The sequence below is a fragment of the Aptenodytes forsteri genome, unplaced genomic scaffold, assembly GCF_000699145.1.
Source record: "Aptenodytes forsteri isolate BGI_AS27 unplaced genomic scaffold, ASM69914v1 Scaffold166, whole genome shotgun sequence".
Classification (NCBI taxonomy): domain Eukaryota; kingdom Metazoa; phylum Chordata; class Aves; order Sphenisciformes; family Spheniscidae; genus Aptenodytes; species Aptenodytes forsteri.
This window is the reverse complement of record NW_008796110.1, coordinates 8938915-8952973: the sequence shown is the minus strand read 5'-3', so window position 1 is coordinate 8952973 and position 14059 is coordinate 8938915. Positions and strand designations below refer to the sequence as shown.

Genomic DNA, 14059 nt, shown 5'->3' with positions numbered 1-14059 from the left:
AAAAAAAAAAAAAAAATTAAAAAAAAAAAAAAAGAACACTTCAGGTATTTAGAATGAGCAGCAAGAAAACCAAGCTGTTACGAATCTCAGGTCCCTAAACCACAAATACAATGGTGTCACCAACCAGCCAAAAAGGCTTAGATTTTAAATGTTAATATTTTAAACTATTTTGGGGGGATAAATCTTAGTCTGAATTGCTTTTTTGTATGAATCACAAACCATTTTACATTAACCAATGCCAACATATATGTTAGCTGGTATATAACTTCTTTTAAAAAGAGTATCAGTTAAAATGTTAGGTACACTTTGAAGTATGCACAGATTAAGTTTCCATAAACAGTTGAATTTATAGCACCAATATTTTAGCTTTAACATGAACACTGCTGGAGTCAGTGGTTAACTGGGAAGAAGAAAGGCTTTGAATGACAAACATTTTAGTGAAAGTGAAGTGGTAAATCATTAGATGCAAATACTGACTTACAGCCAATTTTTAAGCCATTGTGTATTTCGTTAGAGAAGTAGTCTCTGTAAAAAAAATTTAAAAGTCAACCATGATACTTGTATGTCTAAACTATTTTTTTTTTTAACACATCAGAATATAGTTGCTTGGTTTGTATATAACTATCATTCAGATTAAATAACAAATTTGAATCAGGTATTAGGGGATGCTTTAAATTTAAGAATTGAGACACAAAAAGCTTACGTTAAAGAATGAAGCATTGCAGTCCAGTTCATGTTTGAGTGTAAGCAGGACCAATGCAGGAGGACTCTTTGTAGGAAATGGTATAAACGAAAAACAGGTAGGTCAAACTGTGACACTTGCAGTGCAAAACTTCAGTGGAAGGGTAAGTTTCATTTTTGTAGCAACCACTGTAAAATCCACACTACAACTTCAGTTTATCTGGTAACTTCTGTATTATAAATACAACATCGTAGGTTAATATGGTGTAAGGTATATTTCATCACAACCACCTGTAAAACTATAGATTAGTATTTTCTACCATGTTGCTGAAGTCAGTCTTAAAACCATGATGTGGCACCTAGTTCAAATCATTTATTATTAGGCACTTACATATAGATTTAACAGCCTAACATTCAAATCTGAAAATTCTGGCCATTATTTTTACATGGAGGGAAATCTAAGCAAAACTAATACTGAATCCTCTGTTTTTACCACTGAACAGAATTGTTTTTTCCTGCAAAAACTCACGAATTTATTACACAAGTTAAAAAACTTAATAGATGTAAAACACTTCTGTTCCATCTCCTTACAGTGCAGACCAGTTTTCAGACAACTATGGAGTTTTTATTTAACTAAACAAAAGATTTTTGGGTCCAAATAAGCAAACAAATAGTGTATATTAACTTCACTCGTGTGGTCTGAATACAGGTTTTTGTGCAAGTATGTGTATCCTTGAAAAACTTGTATAATGTTCCTTTTTACAAAATCGGTCTGTAGTTACTGTATAACTTGGGAGGTCTACAAGTAAGGACAACTAAAGAAAAAGTTGTTTGTTTTTAAAATGCATAAATAATTTACTTTAAAACATGACAAAACCCACCCTGTCCCCCAAAAAACACAGTTTGAAGAGAATACAGAACACCATCATTGGGGGAATACTGATATATGTTAGTGCTTGCACACTCATAAAACTGCAAAACCACGTTCCAGCTTTGAAGCGAAACATAATTGTCTAGACGTACCATACTCCTCTGGGGGGGATAACCTTCAGAAATCTCATGTCTAACTACTATTTATGCAATGAAATTTCACAGTATGTATAACTATGGATGAATATATTCCAGTGTTTCGGCGTTATCTCAATTTGGTGTTATCTCAAGAGGGCTGCAATAAACATAATATCAAATGTGCAAGCATTATATTTTCTCCAGCCCAGGCTTAACCAGAGTGAAACAAGTTTTGGAAAAAAGTTTTGTTCCATAATTAAGGGACATGTGTAACCAAGTGTCTTAACCTATCTGCACATTTAATTAAAGTGCAAATTATTTCTTCCTACATATACTTCTCAGAAGCCCACCAACTCCAGTGCCTTAAGCTCAACCACATTGAGTTAAAATATAGAAACAACATTTAGCAAATTAAATAGAATTCACACTTCACAGCACTAAAGAAAAGAATGGTACCTTTCTGGAAAAAAATTAGTGATACAAATCTAAAGAAAGTAACAGCAATTTATGCTATGACTGAGTCATTTGCATAAAACTTGTATTTTTTCCACTTTCATACAAGAATAAATTTTAAAATTCAAAAGTAGAAAAAAATAGCAAACTCTGTAAACCTTTGCATTTTCTTTATGCAAACCGTTTTTGTGTGTTGAGCCCATGTTAGTATAGCAAAATTAGTTAAGCAAGAGGTTGGACTGAAAGGGCGTTTCAACGACTACATTAACTTAGAAGCAATATAGGATCTTCTAGCTCATAGAAAGGAATTGAACTAGACTGGCTTTCTCCAGAGTCTGAGTCATAAGGAGCATCGGGTAGCTCCATAAAACCGTAAGCTAGCTGTTCATCTTCTGTATCTGATCGAACATAGCAGGAGGTGTTGGAATACTCCTCATCCTCTATACTGTTGAAATCCTGTGGGATATATAACATGCCTGGGTAGTTCCTGCTAACTAAGTCACTTGTTGTTTGCAGGGAAGTTTTCCTAAATGCCATCAGGTGCATGTGGGAAAACTTGGAATACTTGAAGCGTTTAAAACCCAAGGACTCTATGGCAATCTTCCAGCTTTTCATCATCATAGCCCGGCGATTCTGATGAGATGAATCAGGAGTTATTACAAGCAATAAGCCATTTAATACGAGAAGTTCATGTGCCTTCTTGCAGCATATCCATCGTTGATAGGGTGATGGAAAGTAAGAAAGGAGGAGTGAGAAAACGACGACATGGAACAGTTCTCCAGGTAGAGAATCGATGGGATTTTTCAGTTGCTTGAGAAAGGCATCTATAGCGTCTTGTGCCAGCTGGAGAGGTTGCTGAATTTGAAGATTTAAGAAGTCACATTTGTATACACTCTGGTGGAATAAGAACAACAGAAAAAGCCAAACAAACATCAAGGTTAGTTTAAAGAGCAAATACAATTCAAACCTACAGAATGATCAGTGATAACCTCTTCATTCTCTTGAGGAAAATTCAAGCCTGCTGAACATCCACCCTTGTTATTAAATCAAACAAGCTAACCAAAATTTAAAAATAATGCATATTTCCAGCTTTCACATTTGCAAAGAAAAATTTTAGATGTGCAGTAATTTACTGGAGATTTGATAGCTGAGAACTGTTCATTTAAAAAAAAAATTAGCCCGAACAGTTGATTTGACACTTTGTTCTATCTCACAAATGATTTTAAAAGAACTCAGATAAGCCTACATTGCTTTTGTTTCTCCAGATGCTGGAAGCACAAAGTATCCCCTATTGACTGCCAAAACTCCATGTTTTCCTAGTATACCATACATTGTCAAGATAGTTGCATATTAAAATGTGGCAATAGCATGAAACAATGGAATTCTTAAAATTTACATCTAAATTATGTGGTGGTTTGTTTTTTGCTTTTGGTTTGTTTTGTTGTTTTTTTTTTTTTAATAAACCTGAAATCAGTAATTAGAAAATTTGATACCTCAGTATTTCCAGCAGTTCTTTAAAGAATCCAGGAAACTTAGTAGTTTGGTCACTTGGAAAAAAGTGACATTCCTTACTGGCACAGAAACATAAAGAAGTTACAGCAAGGCAAGATATGTTAGGAAGTTACAGCACGCTGCCTGCTTTGCAGCAGTGATGCAGGTCCATATTTTAACCTTGCTGCAAATACAAAGTATAGCGGTACACATTTGGGCAGTTACGAAAGTAAGGTAAGGGCTTTAAATTCATCTGTCGATCATTTGTGTGCTCAAGCTGCTGAAGACTGGAAATGACACCACAATACAACGTACAGAAGAATAAGTTCTTAACATCCTTAATCACACAGCACTCAAAAAATAAGAGTAACAGTATGATATTCACGTTTAAGCTTTGACACTTTATATTAATCGAAATCTGGGCTGACTTCTCTAATAAAAAAGATATTAAGCTACAAGGCTTCAACATAATAGCAACAAAAATTGTTATTAATGTCTAGAGAATGTGCAGTGAACGACAGATTTCTAAACAGGTAAGTGAACATGAAAGCAGAGACATAACATTCTGCGCAGCACATCTGAAAGGTGGAGTTAGATCTGTTGCATTTTCATACTGAAAAAATATTTATAGTGTGTTTTATGAAACTATATTCAAAAAAGAGATCACTAGAACACTACTGTAGAGGTATTCATAAAGCACCTGATATGCAAATTTGTTTCCAAGTAGAAGAGAATGTTATTTCTGTTTATATAAAAATCACATTCTCTTCTGAGAATATGCAGTAAATTAGAAAAAGTAATCCATGTTCAAAAAAAAACCCCCAAAACCAAACTGTGATTCATTTTTCAGTAGCTTTAATCTTGGCCTCCAATTTGCAAAAATCAAGAAATAGACTTGCATTATGTGGCTATAATCAAGAAATTTTAATTGCAACCATTATACCTGCAGGGCTATATTCTGCTTCCTTGTAATATTTAGAGCAGGAAATTAACAGCAGTAATTTCATTATATCCTCTAATAAGTTTTAAAAGAAAGAAGTGCTTTGAAGAGTAATTCAGAGGAGTAACATGCTAACTATACTTAGAAGCAAGACTTAAAAAGTTAGAGGTTATACATACACAGTTCAAAAAACAATTTAGACTGCAAGTATTTCTCAGTAGTGGAAAAATATTCATAAAACATTATGCAGAATGAATGTTAAAGAATTTCAGGACTAAAGTGTTTCAAGTGGAATTTGAACTCTGCAGGCAGTTTTAGGACAAAAATGCTGCTAAACTAGAGATTGCTACTGAACTCTAGATATACAAGTCTTGAACTGATGTTGAAGTCAGTTAGACTGAAAAGTCAGTTAGACACTGAAACAGCAGTCATATTTCAGTGCATCCACTGACATTTAAGAACACAATCCTACTTGTACTTTCAGATTTTTAATTCCAGTACTCTTCCAGCCTCTTTTTTGTCTCAGACAATATTTATTCCAATATAGCATGTTTCCCAGCAGTATGAAATTATATTTGGATTTTCCCAAAGTGGAGATTCTCTCTTCATTCCAATTTTGCCTTTTTTTTTTTTTAAGTGTAGACAAATTAAACTCCTTCAAGAAAATAACCACTGCTAATTATACTCCAGAATATCTGTGTTACAAGCAGAAAGTTTGAAGGAATGTCCAACAAAAACACCAAGTCAAGAAGAAACCTGCTCCGCTTACCCCTGTTTCAGTTCCCTCTTCCTAGTTTATAATACTGCATGTTTCCCTTACACCAAGTGTACCTTACACCAAGACACTGAAAGTGATGAGTGAACAATGCCTAACTAAAGAGAATACCAAACTTTTCTTGGTGCAGACCCACCCCAATCAAAACACAAACCCAGATTACCATATTCCCATATTCATAGCTCTACAGTTCACATTTTCACTCTGAAACATACAGATTCCAAACAGTTTGAAGACATTCATTCTTTCATTATATAACTAACATTTCAGTTCCTCTCCTACTTTTTCCACAATTACATCCTTCTTATTCCTCAAGTTAGCGTAAGTATTTTTATTATACTCAACTACTTGGTCTATAGCCAAAGCACTTCTATATGCAGAAAGTGGATTAACCTATTTTTATTAATAAAGAAGGAATTATTTAACCCTCTATTCAATATTATTCAAGAAACTGGATTTCCTAAGAAGCCTCTATGCTTCAATGTGTTTCAAAAAGTATTTTGGTATCTTATCTAAAAGATCTGCTAAATCAGAAGATTTTACCAGTTCCTCTATTTTCAGCTTCTACCACTAAGTTATCAGATCCATTTTTCAGGTCAGACAACGACATTAACTACCATAAGAACCCTCTGGCTGTTACACTGAAGTTTTAAATCAGTGCAGGCAACTGCTGGCCTAAAGATAAATTTATTCGGGAGGTTATGGTGCTGATGCAGCTCAAAGTACAGTCATCTTGAATACATCAGGTCTTATTAATTCTGTTTTGGAGGTGGGCCTAAGCTTTTTCCAGCAGATGAGTTTCAGTGTACAAATTGTACTCCACGTCACCCCAAGGACACTTGCTAGCTAGGCTGCAAGGTGCCCTGAACACACCAAAGTATCCAAGAGGATGGAAGTAAGAGAAGCTGGTGAGCCCGAGACAGGCCTCAAAATAACTACATTGATCTGTACAGTAGCACTCCGTGGAGTTCCTATCATCCAGCTATGCTACTGTGTCAGATGACAAGAAATCAATTAGCTTATCGTTCCCTTGTACTGGGAGAGAGCCTGAAGAACTGGTTAGTACGTAGAAAGTGCAGCTACCTGACTACTCCCTCTCCTGTTGTCTGGCCTGGATTACTCGCGTTTCTCCATTACATCCACAGAAGTAACCTTTCTGGGTCTCTTCCAATAATGGTTTTGGTCGCTGTACATTTAAATTGTTTTTCATAAGAACAAAAGTAATTTTCGTATGAAAACAGCATGATAGATCAGATAGCAAAATATTAACTATCCGTACCCCAACATTAATGGTTAGATTCAGCTCATGTAACTTCAGGTGCCTAGGCTCCCATTATAGTCACTGGAGAGCTAGTCAATACAGCCCACGAGGTCAGAACACAATTCACCAGGAAACAGCAGACGTTTAGGTTTCACTGACTATTTTTAATAGATCACCCCTGACTGCAGTTGGAACATAGAGCCTCAGATGTAGACACCCATGCTCTATGTACCTTAGCTGGAAATTTACTTCCATGTATTACCATTTTAGATGCCATAGGCTGCCACTTCAGTGGCATGTGTCTCCTTGCAGCCCTATGCAGATGTCCTACAGCCTCTTAAGTGGTGGAAGGCAATCATGTTTGGGCAACTGATATCTATTCTTCAAATTAGGCAACATGGAGTTCACTCAAAGTTTCTTTGTGTTTTAGATGAAACTCACACTGAATTGCTTTAAAAAGCAATTTATCAGACTCAGTTTTTTTTTTTTCAAGAATATCTTTCATTATCTCTAAGCATATATGCAAAAATGTAAATTAGGTGTTAGTGGACTAAACCTGGTGACCACAACAAAATACCATGTATTTAGCATGTAAACCACACTGCAGCAAATAAGAGAACATTACTTTTAAGTTAACTATATTGTACTCGTACATTTCTTCTCACCTCTCCACTTCTAGAGAGGTTTACCTTAGGCAACTGATTTTAACAGAGCCTGATTTTAAACTGGAAGTGGTCAAGATGTGTATGGTCAAAGGGTTTTCTGTTTTCTGTCAGAAATGCATTCCATTCTGTATCTTTTCATTTTCATTCCGCTTTGTCATTTGGCTTGGTTGATAAATGCTATTAGGACTGACAAAAGTTGGGTGAAGAGCAAAAGACAGAAAGAACATATGATTACAGCAGAATTAATGCATTTGAGGACCTTATTACCTAGAGAAAATGAAGCAATTTACCCCAAAAATGCTGATAAATTTGTCCTCAGGATTGCGGAAGTTCAATAATACGTTCAATAATACTCACCAAGTGCAGTCACTGATCATTTCTTTCTGTCAGCAAATGCAACTTCTGAGAGGTTCATGCCTAAGCATAAGCCTACTCAATTTTTATTTATGCCTTTTAAGATGCAAGGACTCATCTGAAAAGCCATTAAAAGATGGCTACTAAAATTTTCCAATTTTAAGATTCACAACTGCATTACAAAGGCATAACTCTTGAAAAAAAAAAATCAGATTTTTAAAACAAAACACAACTACAGTTGTGTTCATGAACAGGCTGTTCATGGGAAAAGGTAGTAGGAGGGCCACAGTTCCTTTTAAAGCACAGATATTTAAGATACATACTTTTTTACAGTCATTTTGAAGCATTCTAAAATACCTGAGAATCAAATTTATATTAAATTCAGCAAACATTACATACCTCAACAGCTGGAACAATATCTATGCCAACTGTCAGAAATTCTTCAAACTTCAGAAACGGATTAAAGCAGCTACCAACATCAAGTAATCTGATCTTCTCCAAGGAGTGGAGCAATCTAAGAAGCAGCAAGAATTCAGTTTTATCAAAGGTTGTTTTTGAAGCTATATTCTGAATTAAAATTTCAGATAACTAATGCAAAAAAATTCTCATAGAACATCACAGTAGTGACTAATAGAAGTGAATGCCATACTTGAATTGCTGAGATACCTAAAGAACCAAGCTCCATCAGTAAAGCAGATGGTCCTCAAGTGGCAGAGTTGAGCAGTTACAGCTGCTCTGAACATACTATTAACTGGTGTAGTAGTTACTTTCTTACAGTTAGAAAGTAGTTTCTAACTAACTTGTAGTAAGAAACTAAAATAGCAACTTATGTGTCCACTAGACAGGCTTTCTCTATTGCCTTGTGTTTCCCACTTAACTTTTTGTAGCTTTTATTGGTGTTGAAGTCACACAAGTCAGAGTTAAAATTTCAGAAGTTTAAAAGAGAAACTGACAAAACTTCATGACCTGTCTACTTGTCAGTCCCATTTTAAAGATCATCTGAAGTCAAGTGCCATAATTGGTTTAGTAAAGACAAGAGAACACATAATGGTCTTCCAAGGTAAACAAACAAACAATCTAAAAAATGAAAGCATTTAGTTATTGCCTGCAGAAATTTTAAAATATTTTATTTGCTTTATGTTAGCTAATATTTTTTAAAATGCTGGAGGTTCACTCCAATTCTGTTTTCAATGGATGCTGTGAAAGAGTTAGATCAGCCCATGCAGAGCCACAAACTTAAAAACTGGCTGCTCAAGTTGTAGGGGAGTTATTCTGAACATCTAAACGAACCGAAGTATTCCCTCAAAACTACTTGGAAAAAAAAAAGTCTATTCCATGCCATACAATCAGTTTTCTTTTGCAGTATCCAAAAGCTTTTTGGTGAGAAATAGTCAAAAATAGCCATCTGGTTTAGGAAAGAGTCCTAATCAGAGTACTTCTGAAGTACTCAAAAATGAAAATTTATCCCATAAGAATTCTGGAGAACATTTTAGTAAGCCAAAAATGTATCTCCTTATCTGCCACTGTGTGATGACCCTACTATTCAAGGTGAAATTATAGATAAGAAGGCCAATGGCTGTAATACTAAACTATGCTACCAAACAATAAAAGGTGAATGATTAAAAAAAAAAAAAGGGAGGGGTGGATTAACTTGAGAAATCATGACTACTGCTTGGACTGATAGAAAGGAGTTGACAGACTGCTGCGGACACTTTAATACTTTAGTTCCAGAATGCTGCAGAAATTGCACATATTCCCTTCCAAAACATCATGGGGAAAAAACCCAACAAACCAACCAAAACAAAACAAAACCCACACTGAATAACTGCCCATTATCTTCTCAACCAGATCCCAAAATTTCCTGGGGTAAAAAAAAACTGGAGGAGTGGGAGATCAGAAAGAAAATAGCAGACTGAAGAAACGAAGAGAGGACATTCTTGTACTGTCTGGTGGAAACTCCCATTATAGCACAGCAGAAGATATGCTAGATGATGGCAGATGAGATTCGCCTTTTCTTTGGAAGCTCTGACATCATCTGTGACCAACTGCAAAACCAATCTGAAATGCCTTTATGAAGATTAAGACATCATTGCTCTTTTCTTTAAGTTAAATATATAGTTTAAAAAAGAAAAAAAGGACGCCTGGCAACTTTTGAGGACAGTGACTGCTGCCTTGCCTCTGAGAGCATTCTTATCTTCCAAAGGATAGTCTCCTTGACCGATGCCTAGAGGAACATTTGTGGTCTTCAAGTTTGCAACCACAGGCATTTTCTTCATGACTAAGGCAGTTACCAGTATATATAATCTAGCATCAGATAAGATTAATGCACCTGTACAGAAGTACTGGCAGTCAGCTATCTCGTCGTCATTTAAAGGTTTTGCCTCGTCCTGGCACTTAGTTTGTCTAGCCTGATAAGCCGTCCCTCTTAAAAGACTTAGAATTTGAATGTTGCACTCAGTTATCACTAATATCAAGGACTCAGCTGTTGAATACATCCTATAATCAAAGACATTCTTTAGTTTTTTTATTTTCCTTGCATTCTGAATTTGGAGGCCCCTACTGTTTATTCTTTCTTTGCAATTGCAACGAACCAGTAAATGCTGGAGTTAAACAATTCTGTTCAAGTCCACTAGTACAGACTTTACATCTGCCTGTTCTGTAAAAAACACAACTTGATGAGTGCATCCACGTATCAAAAAAAAAAAAAAGAAAACATACAGCACCTAGCACCCAACAGTTTGAGCTGTTTCTATTGGATCATTTACAGGGCTGCATCTAAAAATTTCCATCATTATTTGTAAGATCTTAGAATACCCAAAATCCATTAATAGAGGCAAACAAATGCGAACTCACAGCTTTTATATGGAATTCACAGGGAGGACAATGATAACTTTCCAGCAAGCAAATGTTGCTTTTTGCTTCAAGTTTCTGTAGCCAATATCAATTGGCATCTCCAAAATATCATTTGTGATCTTTCTGGGAAACATTCAGCCCTAGAGAGACAGAAAACTGCAGAAACTTTCAGAAACAGATCTGCAAGGCCAATGGAGTCCCAACAAAGCCATGGCTGTACTCACAGCAACAACAAAGCAGTAAGGAATACTGCAGAAAAAAAAAATCTTTAAGCAGCAATAAAGAGATCTGGGCTCTCTGTGCTCCTCCTAAACTCCCCACGATCTACGACAGAGAAGATGTTGGAGAAGCAGGAGAAGATTTCTCGTTGCATTCAGCAGAACAATAATGCCAAATTTAAGGATTTTGCTTCTACATAGAACAGAAGATATCCAGGTGATACGTCTGTCAAAATACCAGCATCACCAAGGCAAATAGTGCAACAATTACCTTTAAGTTAAAAATCACACACATTACTGGGCTACCCTGTAAGTCAGTCAGTACTGAGATTTCAGAATGAAGATGATAGCAACAATTTTTTCTCAGCTTGGATGCCAATCACAATGTAATCTGTACAACAGGAATTTGAACACTGCAGAGGGACCATTCAGATCCTAGTGGCCATAAATCACAAACACGGGCTGAAGTCAAGTGATGTCTTTTTTCACGTTAAGACTAGTACGACGTTTCTCAGACCAGCACATCTCCTTGTCTAGCAAATGGAGACACTAATGGCAGATTCTTTTTCAAACACATAAACATATGTCTGTATGTACGCTTGCATTCTACGTAAGAGTCCAATGGTAACAGCAAAAGAATAGAAGACACGTGGGACCACAGGAAACACAACGTGACTCTATAGTGCAGAGAAAACTTCCCATAAAGAAGAGTGACAGCCTCTAGAGATCTTAACATTTTCCATTTAAAGTGTTTGATGAAATACTTGTACAGATTAAAATTAAGCAGCACAACCCAGAACCCTCTAATCTCCAGGAGAGCCCACTTTACCTACAGTAGAGTGAAAAATCACTGTGTTGTATTCTGTCTTCCTTTCTTACAAAACCTGCATTCTTGGCTGCAGCGTTACTTTTCACTGGGTGAAGGGGGACAGAACTTCAGAGTACTACAGCATTGGGGCACACTTCTGGAAAGCTACAACTCTGGATTCCAAGCTGAGCAGAAGCCAGAAACTCTCTTCTACACTAACAGACAACAGATCTAAGGCATTTGATACAGGGCAAATTCACAGATAGGTGTGTCACATCCAAGGAGCCTTGTAGTCTAAGTTCAATGCAAATGTACTTTGAAACCTTAAAAGTAGCAGAGATGCCGATGCTCGCTTATGTCTTGACTTCCCGTTGCCTGTCAGGTTTTGCTGCCTCTCAGAACACAGGTGCAATGAATCGCTTAGTAGCAATTCTCAGGCTGCCAGTCATCAGTAGGAACAGGATCCTAGTTAGGTGCTTGAAATAATTTTGAACCTCTTCAGAAGCACTTAGATTCGGTCACTGAACATATACAGAGAGCACAGACCACCAATTCAGATGGTCTGAAAGACCACTGGTTCAAATACCCACTTTTTCAGCACTGTAACTCTTAAGTCTCTCCTCAGTGAGACTCTCTTATTCTCTCCTCAGTGAGAATATAACTGTAATTGAGGTGACGATCACTGATCCAGTGAGCCAATGACTTTGTTAGAAATGTAGTCTTGCTGAATTCATTGATAATCACCCTTGAACCCCCTGTTTCCTAATGATTTTCAGTCAAGGCAACATTAAAGGCAAGGGAAGTACTTTGCCACTGTAGGTAATCTCCAAGCACATTCTGAATCCACAGGATTCTCCAATGCATTAGTGTACAGATAGAAAAACAAAATGTGAAGAGTTAAAGATCAGAAACTGGTAAAGAAATGTACATAACCTGGGAAATTAGTGCACTTTAAATATATCCCACACTTGTTTATTTCAAGAACTTTATTAAATGGACTGTAGCTCCTGATTATTAGCCCTCTTAAAAATGCCCCTATTATTCAACTAGGTGCTGTACAGGTAAGTGACATTTTCTCTTGGAAGTAGATAGAAATAGAGCAGTTATATGACCATAAGGAAAGTCACTTTATCTCTGAAATTAATCACTTCAAGTGCTGATCTCCTAGTTTACAGTTTTCAATTACTCTATTATTTATCAAGGATGGGAGGGGGAAAAAAATTCAGAAGCCTTATGCTGCTGTCAGAAGAGCAGAACAAAGCTATACATCTGGTTCTGAGTGGCAACACTGGTATGCCTCAAGTCTTCTGTAACATCCACGCATAAAGATATCCAACGGGAAGGTCTAGCTTGCTGAAATACATATGAAAGAAGGAATGTACCTTAAGAGACAGTCAAACCAGCACCTGAGAAGAATCCATACCAAAAAGGTTGTGATTTTTACCATTAAGGATAAAAAGCAAGACTGCTTAATTTGATGGAAAAAGAAGAGAAACAATACTCAAAAAGAGAACAAAGAGGGGACTGATTTATTGAAACAGCAGATAACAGCCATTTTTATCTTGCAAGACTGAGCCATTTTGATGTCCAGCATCACATCAGGTGTAGTTGTAATGTTAGAAACGCAAGAACTCATTCTGGGATGGAAGGAAGTACTGTGGACAATACTTCAACTTGTCATATAGATGAAAGTAAAAAGGGACTGTTCACATTAGTTATTTCTGTGAGACTCACCAGTTTTAATCTGGCAAAGAGGTGAGCAACATGAGCAACTGGAAATGGGTTCAAAGCAGCTGAGTGACTTTGAGTTGCAGTAAGCTTTGCACTTCTGGTTCCTATGATGTTTCCTACCATCACCTTTAAGAGCTGGCTGAATGCTTCCTACTTCTGTCCACATCTCCCAGCGTCTTTTTCACTGCCTGTGGAACCTTTTAATTCCTGAGCTAGCTTTGCTCCTTATCAAGCAAAGTACAGTGGCTTGCCAGTAAAGGTAAGCTCAGAAAGAGCTCCTACATAAGCAACCTGTTTTTAATTCTACTTGAAAGAGAGTTATATATGGGAAGAACAAAATTATTGTCTTTACACTTAGAGTAAAACAAAAAATCACATGCTTAGCCATACCTATAGACAACTCCACAACTCTTATCTGTAGCGTTACATTACCAGAATGGAGTGACAGTATTTGAACAAGCGTGTGTGTGTGTAGGTTCCCCCATACCCCTTGTACCAAGACCTCACCACGATTCAAAGACTTCACTAATTGATCAGTGTAGACATGGTAGAAAAGCATTTCAGGAGAAAAGTATGCTTTGTGTAAGACACAATCCATTTTCATTCTGATAAACTTTGTGATTTCTTCTATAAGGCATAGAGGAAGAAATTGAATTTTGATTTCTCTGGGCAGCAACTTTGAACAGCTATGCCTTGTTGCTTTAAGGTCTGTACAGCTACTAAAAATCTTACTACCATTTGTTGCTTACTCAGGTAAATATTATTAATCTTGCCTTTGCCAGGTATGTCTTTATGTATGTATGTATGTATGTATCTTTGTA

The 14059-nt window shown here is 36.5% G+C and overlaps 1 protein-coding gene across 1 annotated transcript in view; it reads right to left on the bottom strand.

Moving 5' to 3' along the window:
- Nucleotides 1–23: 23 nt before the first annotated feature.
- Nucleotides 24–14059, bottom strand: part of BMT2 (base methyltransferase of 25S rRNA 2 homolog) — a 38712-nt gene continuing 24676 nt past the window's right edge. Inside the window, exons 6-7 of the mRNA XM_009286827.2 lie at nt 8028–8142; nt 24–3036 (exon numbers count right to left, since the gene is read on the bottom strand). Coding sequence (XP_009285102.2) covers nt 2407–3036; nt 8028–8142 — 745 coding nt within the window. The 3' untranslated portion in view covers nt 24–2406. The remainder of the gene's footprint in view (nt 3037–8027; nt 8143–14059) is intronic.